The 13220-nt window shown below is 43.5% G+C and overlaps 1 protein-coding gene and 1 long non-coding RNA gene across 10 annotated transcripts in view; one reads left to right on the top strand and one right to left on the bottom strand.

The window, feature by feature from the left end:
* Window positions 1-13220, top strand: part of Pmi (Transmembrane protein Pmi) — a 53611-nt gene that overhangs the window by 21854 nt on the left and 18537 nt on the right. For all 9 annotated transcript variants that reach the window (XM_045725946.2, XM_069300848.1, XM_069300847.1 and 6 more), the window contains one exon: window positions 4226-4443. In XM_045725946.2, coding sequence (XP_045581902.1) covers window positions 4226-4443 — 218 coding nt within the window. The remainder of the gene's footprint in view (window positions 1-4225; window positions 4444-13220) is intronic.
* Window positions 38-11561, bottom strand: LOC123745411 (uncharacterized). The gene is made up of 3 exons (XR_006771329.2): window positions 11303-11561; window positions 927-1094; window positions 38-156 (listed from the first exon to the last, which is right to left on the bottom strand). It is a non-coding gene; the product is annotated as an uncharacterized lncRNA (long non-coding RNA).

The following is a 13220-nucleotide window of genomic DNA, read 5'->3' as shown; positions in this document are numbered from 1 at the left end:
CAGGCCTAAATAAAAGACATGCCAATAGTCATAATAAGTATATTGTTAAGTCCAAGCAGGGCGGCTGGGGAGGTGAAGGTCTATTGGCCCATTCCAAGTGAGTTGTCGGGTCAACCCTTCTTGAATCAGACTGTGTTGTAGAAATGGTGGATGGCACTACAACACAATTAAAACATTTTAGCATTTTAAAAATGTGGCTTTCAAATTTTGTTGCTTAGATACAAAGCATTTTTACATGTGCAGATGGTGTAAACAAATTAGGATTTTGAGGTACAGTACATTTACACAATATTAATGGCAGTTTGACCAAAATTGTGCAAGAGTGATTTTCTTTAAAAGACAGGTTCTGTATGAAGGAATAATGAGCACTTCCAGTAAGGCCAACTCAAGCGTTGAGAACATAACTATCAACAGTATCCTAATGTTCATGGTCACCGATGTAATGCATTCTATTTTTCCTAAACTTTTAATGACATTATACTATATTTCTCAGACATTACCAATAAGTAGTGCAGTTGTGGAATAATTTATATTCATATTCTTTGGATTTTATTTTGAAATATAAGTAACTAACAAGTGTTTTTATTATGTTTTGATGTTATTTACAATTTAAATTTATAAACTTTTCATAAAACTGTTATTTTATATACAAATGATATGTATTTATTATAAAACTATCTTTTTGTGTTTTTATTTCATGTACAAACTGTATACAATACTGTATGTATAATGAATTTAAACAAATATTTGGTTTGGTATGTACTGTACTCACTTCCCCCTAATGTAAGAACTTGGCTATGCCACTGACTTTAACATCTTATTTTCCTATACTGTACAAGCTACAGAGTGCTTGGTCCATGTACCTAATTTAGACTAAGAAACAATTAAAACTTCCTTATCTTTATTGGCCATGTGTTTGTTCATACCTTTTTCCTTGTTTGCTGTAGTCGTTGATAATTTCCTCAATGCAGTATTCGTTTTGTATGGGAGCAAAAGGGTTCTTGCTCACAGTTATTGTTCCTTTTCTATCAATTCTGTCTTAACCTTCATAATCTTGCTGATGATGCTCCAATTTTTGCTTTTCTTCTTACGACCTGTTCATGATTTTGAAGCTTTATTATCATGAATGAGAAATGTGCTTTTTCACTAAATCCAATTGTACTTTTAACTTAACATAGTGTTTCTCAAGTTGAGGGAATGATGGTAACAACAGGTAATCCACACAGCACATGCTAGACATCTCTGCTTGTATCAACAGCTCCTGTCCTGGCCAGTACAGCGCCTTTATTACCAGTTATGTTTGAACTGTTCATTGGCAAAAAGTTTCTGCTGTTTTAGATGTTCCCTTCAGTAGGGGTATGGATTTTTGGGGTTGAGTGTGTGTGTGTACATGTACCTAATTTACTGCTTTATTAATTCTAATTAATTTGTAACTATTCATTGTACTGTATTGTATGTACACACAAAAATTGTTACAAAAAGCAAATGTAGTTTTATGTAAATAAATACATTACACTATTTTAAATAGGATAACATGTATATTTCATAAAACGTGTGTATCAGAAGCTGTATTATACTGTGATAAGTGCCTGGAGATGCATACCTCCTTCAGTCACCCGTGATGCAATCAATCCATATTTAGTTCTTAATAAGGTCATGATATTCATGAAAGATGCTGAAATATTCATTGAAGTTTAATCTTTTTACATAAACATGTAATGATTACATTACTTAACCACTGTGCTGCGCCAGGCGAGAATACTCGTTTGCAGGAAAATGCGCCAGCCGAGAAATGATGATGTTAGCACTATCGCTCGCTTTGGACACCGATCACGTCCATTTTTTTCTCTCGAGTCCTAGCCGTGGACAGGACTCGCGCCATTACAAAAATATTTGTATTAAATTCATTTTTTATCCGATCGACTTCGGGATAGTTTCAAAATAAGCGCCTTTAGAGTGCACAATTTGATATAAAAATGAAAGATGTGACACGAAACTTGATATCAGAACACTTGAAAGTTTATAAATACGTTTTTGGTCAAAATTTTAAAATATTTGTTAAAATTCTATTTATTGTGGTATTATTTTGGGGTGAGTTTTAAAATGCGTGCCTTTACATTGCAAACCACTTGGTACCAAAATGAAAGCTGTAACACAAACATTTATGTCAGAACACTGGAAAGATATAAATAATTTTGTGATGAGTTTACAGAATTAAAATATTTGTTAAAATTCAAGTTATTACTCTATTATTATGGGACTAGTTTTAAAATATGTGCCTTTTAATTGCAAACAATTTGATACCAAAATGAAAGACGTAACACGAAAATTGATGTTATCATACTGAACAAGTATACACATTAGGTTGCGGTGTACCAATTGGTGCTCGTTTACGGGTAAATTTAGGCTTTCCTGTAGGGAGGCACGCCGGGCTTTTGTACATTATATGCATATACTCCTGTAGGGAATTTAATTGCGAACACAATGATACCAAAACGAACGACATAGCACGAGAATTAAGGTGACAAAACTGAAACGAGTATACACATTTTACTGATTTTGTGTGCTCACGGGTAACTTTTGCCGACTTTAGGCTTTGCTGTTGGGAGTCATGCCAGGCTTTTGGACATATGAATATACACCTGTAGGCAATTCTATTGCGAACACAATGATACCAAAACGAACGACGTAGCACGAGAATTAAGGCGAGAAAACTGAAACGCGTATACACATTTCAGTGTTGCCGTGCGCTTTCCCGCACGCTCGCCCACACGTCAGGCACATGACCTCTAAGTTGGCGGCGCGCATGCCCGGGGTGCGATAGTGTTAGTATATCATAAGAATTGAAAATTCAATGTATACAAGAGGGCACACATTTACTTCCTCAGACCTCCAGTAAGCATCCCCCATCTTGAAAAAAACAACCAGAGTCCCTGTTAATACACGGCTTTAGTTATGTATAGGGCTGCCATACTATGTACCACTGAAAGTTTAACAGCAGCAAGTGAATGATTACCATTATATATTTCAGGCAAAATGTGTGCTATGTCTAATTATAAGATTTAGGCTTATAAGTTGGCCTATATATATAAATATTAGTTGAGTGAAAACATGGCATGCAAATATTTATGCACATATACTAGCATATATGTATAATTTCAAAGTTATGCATAATAAACACTGTTTTTTACACACAGATACAACTTATTTGAGCAAAAAACTAAATAAATACAGTGAGAAACATTGAAAATAGGTCAACAAAGTTATTCCCATGCAGCAAATCTCCTAATTTTTACCCCCAAAATACGACTTCTCCAGGCAACCACGGCTAAACTACAAGAGATAGAGATTTGTACTTGGATTTATGTGCTTTCTGGGTGCTAATTAACAATACAAAAAGAACAAATACTGTTTTTGGAACACTTTATTTTCAGCGCACAGCCAGAATGTCACAATAAATGTGATGCATCAGTGGTTAAATCTGAACTTCTAAAATGATTTGCATTAAAAATGTCTGATAGAATTGCATAATACAGTGTATATTCAGAGACAAATGTTCAAATAAAATATTTGTAATTATGCAAAATGCCAGTTTTCCAATGGTATTGCCACCTGGTGCCTGCTAGCTATATCCTTGAGTTTGTGGGAATTTAGAATTACTGGTACTTTCAATATTAGACAGTCTTAGTTAATACCTGTCACAAAGAACTATAAAAGTTTTTAAAACAATGTTTGTGGGGTACTTAATGACCACAAAATTACAAAATCTTTCCTTCCTACATTTTAGTCTTATTAGGGCAGTGGCGTAAAGATTATAAAGTGCAATCTTAAAATTTACAGCCATCTGGACAGATGATAAAAATAATATTTTGTATGAAAATAGCATGGCCACCACATTTACCTTGATTTTGTGGACAACAAATGATGTAGACTGATACAGAAGTAGGAATTGCACTGTTATTCATAGATACCCACGGTTACCTTGAGGTTACCTTGAGGTGCTTCCGGGGCTTAGCGTCCCCGCGGCCCGGTCGTCGACCAGGCCTCCTGGTTGCCGGACTGATCAACCAAGCTGTTGGACGCGGCTGCTCGCAGCCTGACGTATGAGTCACAGCCTGGTTGATCAGGTATAGCTTAGGTATAACGGTACCAGGAGTCTTCAATGATTTAGCATATTCTACAGCTGAGGTCATTAAAAGAATAAGTTCTCATTTTTGTTTTCCAGGGAGTCTTGTTCTCAGCTGGCCATCATCCGTGAAGTGTATGACAGTGACTCTGCCCATGAAACTTTTGAGTTGGAGTTGGAAAGAGCATTGGAAAAAGGTGTGACAACTATTGTTATAGAGCCAACAACATTAGGAGATGAGACTGCCAGATGGATTGCTGTTGGAAATTGCCTTCACAAAACGGCAGTATTAGCTGGATTTGGTGCCATAGCATCAGGTATGTTTTTTCTAAATTACCTTTCTCTTTTAGTCAAATTTAAACTTTTGATTTGTTTGTGAATGCATGTACAGCATTTTAACCTTTGAAGCACTAAAGAAAATATTCATCAGTAGTAGAAGATAGATGGCATGGATTTTCTAAAATACAGTGGATCCCTTATCCACTGCTGCTTAGAGTCTGTCCAAGCTGGCTCTCTTTTGGCCAACCCAACTGGTTTCTGACCCTTTTGGCTCATTTCTGCGGAGAGCCCCGTCGGCTTCCCGGAGTTACCCAGGCTGATATTGCTAATATTAGACTTTGGCATCAGTCAGTATGAAAGGAGATCATAGGCCTACCAAGGACCACAAACCAGAACCTGGCCCCCTCAGAGAGGCACGAGAAGCAATGGCCTATAGAAACCCCCATGTGGTTGGAAGCATTCTATGTCTGCCATTGACTGGGTCAGGCACCCAGAAAGGTAAGCATCCCAAAACAAACCCCTATTCTGGTTAAGAAATTGCAACTAAAAGCCGAACTAGTGGACAGAACTCATTAAACAAAAACGAGCAAAAGAGTATGATATCACCATGTCGCCGTGCCTCCATCTATGCAGCTCCCCCCTCCCTGGGAAAGGGGGAAGGAGAGCCCCAGACCCCCTGTGCCAGCTATCCAAAACCTTAGTTCTGAGGCTGATGCGCTAGACTGAAGTCATGTGCTCGTGCTCCGTTTTTTGTCTTCAGCTCTGTGCCCTTGTAGTGTGGTGGCTGTCTCATAGAGGGCATGCGAGCCAGGAGTGATTCTTCAGTACTCAGGCTGCATGCGACTAGGGCTACATTCCCTAGGTGCCCAGTAAGTACTGGCCTTCGGGCTTGGGGCCACCTTCCCCAATTTCCTTGGGTTCTGCCTGTTTGGTCATTTGCTGCTCGGCTTTCGGCCCCCTTTGTGTGCTTGTGTGCGGTGGTGTTCTGGCTCTCTTGTTTGCCTTAGAGTAAGAGAGTTATGCCCCTACCAGTTTGCACTGGTAGTGGCGCAGGGTACTGCACAGCTAGTTTTCACCTATCATGTCGGCTGGCTCTGTTCCGCCTGGGTACGTTGTCCTCTTGCTGGGTTTTATTTTTTGTTTTTGTTTTCCCTGCCTGGGGAGGGGGGGGGGGGGTTCTGCCTTTGCTTGGTTGCCCTCATCTGTATATTGTGTCACACATAGAAATCACAATAGCGTGATGCATCAAATGAACAAATCCACAAGGGCCATGTAGTTGATAAAGGCAGCATCTGGGATCCACTCGAATGTAGGTTCGAACCCTCGTCACTGCCCTTGTGGATTTATTCATTGTATATTGTGTACTTCTGTCTTTCTGGTGGTAACCCCCCTGCTAGGTTCCTGTAAGTGTACATGTCCTGGGAATTCAGCACTTAGAAGGTTGTTGGTTGACTTGGACGTTGGTTAGCAGTACCCTGCCTGGGCTTCCCTGAGTGTGTGTTCAATCTCAGGACCCTGGGAATCCCCCACAGGGGCATGTGGGGTCCGATGGATGTGACCCCTGAGTCCCCTCACGCTTTGTGCAAGTTTGAGGGTTGCTCTGTTCCCCTTGTCTCGTGGTGACTCTCGTTGTTTTTGCCTCCGTCATGCTGCCTGCTGGGTCAGTGACACCTTCGACCCGGAGTCCAGCGAGTTTTGTTGCTGGTTTCTGACTCAGTTACCCAGTCCTATGATGACTCTATGCGGGTACAGGCAACACAGGCATTGCACGTTGGGTTCAGGTGGTTGCAATGTGTTAGGTTGTTTGCTACCCGGAAGCCCCAATGCTGCCCCGTTTTGGTTGTAGGGACCCGGGCTAGGGGGTATTGGTCGCTTCGGTTTTGGTTCCGTCCGCATCCCCCTTCTCTTTCCCATGTTGTAATTCCGTCTGGTCCCCCCCCCCCCCCATCCCTCCCTGCATCCGGTTCTGAACCGTCTGTGGGTTTCGGGGTCAGGGCGGGGTTTCGATGGTCTTGAGATCTGGGCAGTCTCGGGGATTATCCTTTCTGGGGTGGCGACGGAGACAATCGAGCCTGTTCTTCCAGCTGTGGTGTATGGGTCTGATCAGTGGGCTCCCTTCCTTAGTGTTTTTACGGCTGCCTCGGCTTTTTCTTGTGAGGCCGGGGCTTTGGGGGGGCGGTTCGGTCCCGGGTCCTGCCGTGGAGGTTCCCGGGGCTGGGGAGAGGTTGACCTTGGGGCCTTGGCCCCGTTGGCCTTGCTTAGGTTTTTGTGCCCTTGGAGCAGGGCTTGCAGTTGCTAGGAGTGGGGTTTTCCTTCCTCCTCCTGCGTACGATTTGTTTTGTATCTGCCCCTTCCTGGGTTCGGTTCCATGCCCCTTCGAGTCCGTTGGTTCCTTCATTCCTGTGGGTTATCTTGAGATGATTTCGGGGCTTTAGTGTCCCCACGGCCCGGTCCTCGACCAGGCCTCCCCCCCCCCGGGAAGCAGCCCGTGACAGCTGACTAACACCCAGGTACCTATTTTACTGCTAGGTAACAGGGGCATAGGGTGAAAGAAACTCTGCCCATTGTTTCTCGCCGGCGCCTGGGATCGAACCCGGGACCACAGGATCACAAGCCCAGAGTGCTGTCCTCTCGGCCGACTGGCTCCCCGGCTCGACTGGGTACTTTTATCCACTTTCTCAACATTCTATCAAGGACATGTATTCTCCGTCACGTCACGATCTTGTTTGCTTCTTATCGGGATCCTGCATAGCCATGGGCCCATATTGGCCTCCGTGATTTTGCGCTTGATTATTAAGGGTCTCGAAGATTCAGGTGGATCTTTGGACTTGCCATACTATTGGAACATCTATCGATTTCCGGTGAGGTTTACCTCTGGCCTTTTATGGGCTTTGTTGGTACTCTCCTGTACTGCTTATCGTCTTTCCCTGTTGTATCTAATTATTTTCATATCTGCTCCTCTCTCAGTAATGTCTCAGTATTTATTATGATTGTTTAATAAACCTTGTAGACTCCCTTCCCCAACGGAAGGGAGGAGCCTCCTCGGTCCTCATGCATTCTGCGCATGGCCTGAGGATGATCATTTTGTTTATAGTCAGTGTAATTACCTAAGTGTAGTTACAGGATGAGAGCTACGCTCGTGGTGTCCCGTCTTCCCAGCACTCTTTGTCATATAATGCTTTGAAACTACTGACAGTCTTGGCCTCCACCACCTTCTCACCTAACTTGTTCCAACCATCTACCACTCTGTTTGCGAAAGTTAATTTTCTTTTATTTCTTCGGCATCTGTGTTTAGCTAGTTTAAATCTATGACATCTTGTTCTTAAAGTTCCAGGCCTCAGGAAATCTTCCCTATCGATTTTATCAATTCCTGTTACTATTTTGTATGTAGCGATCATATCACCTCTTTTCCTTCTGTCTTCTAATTTTGGCATATTTAATGCCTCTAACCTCTCCTCGTAGTTCTTGCCCCTAACCTCTCCTCGTAGTTCTTGCCCTTCAGTTCTGGGAGCCACTTAGTAGCATGTCTTTGCACCTTTTCCAGTTTGTTGATGTGCTTCTTAAGATATGGGCACCACACAACCGCTGCATATTCTAGCTTTGGCCTAACAAAAGTCGTGAACAATTTCTTTAGTATATCGCCATCCATGTCTTTAAAAGCAATTCTGAAGTTAGAAAGCGTGGCATAGGCTCCTCGCACAATATTCTTTATGTGGTCCTTAGGTGATAGTTTTCTATCTAGAACCACCCCTAGATCTCTTTCTTTATCAGAATTCTTTAAAGATTTCTCACATAATATATAGGTTGTGTGGGGTCTATGTTCTCCTATTCCACATTCCATAACATGGCATTTATTAACATTAAATTCCATTTGCCAAGTGGTGCTCCATATACTTATTTTGTCCAGGTCATCTTGAAGAGCATGACAATCATCTAAGTTTCTTATCCTTCCTATTATCTTAGCATCATCAGCAAACATGTTCATATAATTCTGTATACCAACTGGTAGATCATTTATGTAGACAATAAACATCACTGGTGCAAGAACTGAGCCCTGTGGTACTCCACTTGTGACATTTCTCCAGTCCTATACATTGCCTCTGATTACTGCCTTCATTTTTCTATCAGTCAGAAAATTTTTCACCCATGTTAAAAGCTTACCTGTCACCCCTCCAATATTTTCTAGTTTCCAGAACAACCTCTTATGTGGAACTCTGTTGAAAGCCTTTTTTAGGTCCAGATAGATGCAGTCAACCCAACCATCTCTTTCCTGTAATATCTCTGTTGCTCGATCATAGAAACGGAGTAAATTCGATACACAGGATCTTCCAGATCGAAAACCATACTGTCTGTCTGATATTATATCATTTCTCTCTAGGTGTTCTACCCATTTAGTTTTGATTAGTTTTTCCAATACTTTCACTACTACACTTGTCAATGATACAGGTCTATAATTGAGGGGGTCTTCCCTGCTGTCACTTTTGTAGATTGGAACTATGTTAGCCTATTTCCACACGTCTGCTATGATTCCTGTACACAGGGATGCCTGAAAGATCAGGTGAAGTGGAATGCTGAGCTCAGATGCACATTCTCTCAGAACCCATGGTGAAACTCCATCTGGGCCAGCTGCTTTGTTCTTACTGAGCTCCTTTAGCATAGTTTCCACTTCATCTCTAGACACCTCTATCCGCTCTATGTTGTTCTCTGAAATTCTTATTGTGTCTGTGCGTGCGACTCTGGACATAATCCTCTAGTGATGCTCCTGGAATGTTAACACTATTGCACTCTTCGAATGACCATGGCGTCTGATTTTTTTGTCTTGAGTGCATTGGACTGTGCTGGCATCTGATAAAAATTTTTTTGTATAAAATTCATTTATTATCCAATCGACTTCGGGATAGTTTAAAAATGAGCGCCTTTAGAGTGCTTACAGTTTGATACCAAAATGAAAGATGTAACACAAAAATTGATGTCTAAACACTGGAAAGATATAAATAATTTTGTAATGATGAGCGTCCAAAATTATAATATTTGTTAAAATTTCAGTTATTGCTCTATTATTATGGGAATAGCTTTAAATACGCGCCTTTTATATTGCAAACAATTTGATACCAAAATGAAAGACGTAACACAAAAATTTATGTTATCAAACTGAACGAGTATACACATTAGGCTGTGGTGAGCAAATTGATGCTCGTTCGTAGGTAACTTTAGGCTTTACTGCGGGGAGTCACGCTGGGCTTTTGGCCATTATATGCATATACACCTGCAGGGAATTTAGTTGCAAACACAATGATACCAAAATGAACGACGTAGCACGAGAATTAAGGTGAGAAAACTGAAACTAGTATACACATTTCGGTGTCGCCTCTCGTTCTCCTGCAAACTGGGGGCATGACCTCTAAGTTTGTGGCGCACATGCCCGAGGCGCAAAAGTATTACCCTGTAAATGGCTCAGCTGTGTCATGACACGATAGTGTCTACGTTCTACAGGTGAGAGTATACGGTCTGGCAACACTGTCAGCCGGGTGATGATTCTCATTTTTTGGGTGAGTGTTGGGTATTGTTTGTGATGTGTTGTTTTGCCCATTTGCATATATCTTAACGTGATCTTACTTTGTGCTTATATCGATGCTATCTGGGCACTCATTTATTGACTCAATGCTATCTGGACACTCCTTCATTGACTGTCGTTCAGTGCCTGGCTGCACCCTTATATGTACATTGGAGTGTCTGTGTGTATATTTGATCATGTACATTCTGTTAACACTTGTTTCCTAGATCTTATTAGTTCATCTAATGGATTATACTCTCTTGTCACTAGCTACTGGTGCTTGGACTATATTTAGGGTCTTTTCATTGCATGTTTCCATATTTCCTTCCTCTATACTACTCATTGTTGTGTATATTAGTATGGGCTTATTGGCTATGCTATGGATTACGGCCCTGGTTACGGCCTTTTCTTTGTTCCTTTTCCGGACGGTACATTTTTGATGTAGTGTTGTACACGTCCTGGGTAGTTCTCCTCGAAGCCGATTCGTTCCAGTATGGAAGTCGTTCCATCCATTCGGCCCCAACAACCTTCTTAAAAAATATATATATATTTTTTATACATATGCCAGGACACATTTGCATTAGGAAAAATTGCACCCGACTCACAAAGGGAGTCCATGCTAGTGCTGGGTGCTGGTCCTGAAGGCCTACTGTGAAACTGTACTAAAACTTTTGAATTATAGTTTGTTTCTTCGTTGTGCACTGCTTCATTATAATATCTTTCATGCCCTTTAGGTGTCGATAATAATCTGCCAGCTCTTTGTCATCAGTCGCTTCTCTGACACCATTCCCCACCACCAAACTTCTCTTGACCCCCCCCCCCCCCCCCACCACTGACACCATCCTCCACCACTGACACCATCCCTCACCACTGACACCATCCCCCACCACTGACACCATCCCCCACCACTGACACCATCCCCCACCACTGACACCATCCCCCACCACTGACACCATCCCCCACCACTGACACCATCCCCCACCACTGACACCATCCCCCACCACTGACACCATCCCCCACCACTGACACCATCCCCCACCACTGACACCATCCCCCACCACTGACACCATCCCCCACCACTGACGCCATCCCCCACCACTGACACCATCCCCTACCACTGACACCATCCCCCACCACCAACTTTTCTTGACACCATCCCAACCACCAAACTTCTCTTGACACCATCCCAACCACCAAACTTCTCTTGACACCATCCCTCACCACTGACACCATCCCCCACCACTGACACCTCCATTTTTTATGAATTCTTCATTTTGACTACATAATATAATAAAGCATTGTTACAAGCAACTAAAATAGTAAAATATTCTCGAGTTTAGTACGGGGTGTATTGAGGTAGCAGCAGGGAGAAGGGCTAAACTTGGAGGCGTCTCCTTCAACACACCCAACGAAAAAACAACAACAAAAAAACAAAAACAAAAAACATAGATGCTAGCTGACTTTCTAACCCCCCTAATACATCCCCCTCGCCACTGATACCCCCATTTATTATGCATTCTTCATTTTGACTAAGGATTATGATAGAGTGATGTGTTACAAACCACTCAAATGGTAAAATTTTCTCTCCTAATTTGGTGAAAAGCAGACAGTGAGTGAACTATCGAGGTGGAAGTATGGAGGCGCCAGCCACGTATTGCCAACTAGCAGATAACTGATAACCAGAGCTCACCCACTGACCCCACCTGCCTCCCCTGACACCACCTGCTTCCCCTGACACCACCTGCCTCCCCTGACAACACCTGCCACCACCTGTCTCCCCCTGACAACACCTGACACCACCTGCCTCCCCTGATACCACCTGCCTCCCCCTGAGAACACCTGACAACACCTGCCTCCCCCTGAGAACACCTGGCAACACCTGCCTCTCCCCTGCCTCCCCTGACACCACCTGCCTCCCCTGACAACACCTGCCTCCCCTGACACCACCTGCCTCCCCTGACACCACCTGTCTCCCCTGACACCACCTGCCTCCCCTGACAACACCTGACACCACCAGCCTCCACTGACACCACCTGCCTCCTCCTGACAACACCTGCCTCCCCCTGACAACACCTGACACCACCTGCCTCCCCTGACACGACTTGCCACCACCTGCCTCCCCCTGACACCACCTGCCTCCTCTGACACCACCTGCCTTCCCTTACATCACCTGCCTCCCCTGACATCACCTGCCTCCCCTGACACCATCTGCCTCCTCTGACACCACCTGATACCACCTGCCTCCCCTGGCAACACCTGACACCACCTGCCCCCCTTGCCACCACCTGCCACCACCTGCCACCCTTGACACCACCTGCCTCTCCTGACACCACCTGCCTCCCCTGACACCACCTGTCTCTCCCTGACACCACTTGCCTCCCCTGACAACTTCCACCACTGACACCACCAGGTCTTTCCTGACAACCCCAATGAGAATAACTACCACCACCTGCCTCCTTTGACACCATCTGATACCACTTGCCTCCCCTGACAACACCTGCCTCCCTGACACCACCTGCTACCCTTGACACCACCTGCCACCCTTGATACCACCTGCCTCTCCTGACACCACCTGCCTCCCCTGACACCACCTGTCTCCCCCTAATACCACCTGCCTCCCCTGACAACTTCCACCACTGACACCACCAGGTCTTCTCTGACAACCCCCCAATGAGAATAACTTCCACCACCTGCCTCCTGACACTAAACCCCCAACTACTGACATCACTTGCCCCCCAGACTCCAACCCTCACCAATGACTCAACCTGCCTCCCCTGACACCATTTTATCATCCTTCAATCATTTCTCACTGGAAACAGTGGGTAAGCAAATATAATACTGTACAACTGTTTACACTTTGGTGTATCATAATTGATGACAGTGGCTGTTATCAACTATGATAGCTCGGTTTCGGTGATCGCTTGGACGAACAATCCTTGTTTAACCCTTAACATGCTAGGGGTATAATATCCTTTCTTCCCCACAGGCGCATGTAATTTTGAAAAAAAAAAAAATTATTTTTTCTTCCTAACCTGTTAATTTGTGTTCACTGATCACGGGAAAAATAATAAAAAAATTGTAAGTGGCATATATTGCCCGCTATAGAGCAGGGAAATCTGGCAAAAAATAGGCGCTGACTCAGCGTGTGTCCCAGGCGGTCTGTTGCTCGCCAGCTGTCAGGCCGGAGTTGCCACAAAGAGATAATTACCTAATTATTTCAATGTCTCTGATTGATTTTTCATAGTGTTTTTGCTGTAATAT

This window comes from Procambarus clarkii, chromosome 44, assembly GCF_040958095.1.
Source record: "Procambarus clarkii isolate CNS0578487 chromosome 44, FALCON_Pclarkii_2.0, whole genome shotgun sequence".
Lineage (NCBI taxonomy): Eukaryota > Metazoa > Arthropoda > Malacostraca > Decapoda > Cambaridae > Procambarus > Procambarus clarkii.
Note: the sequence above shows the minus strand (reverse complement) of the source record. Positions and strands in the feature narration are given on the sequence as shown.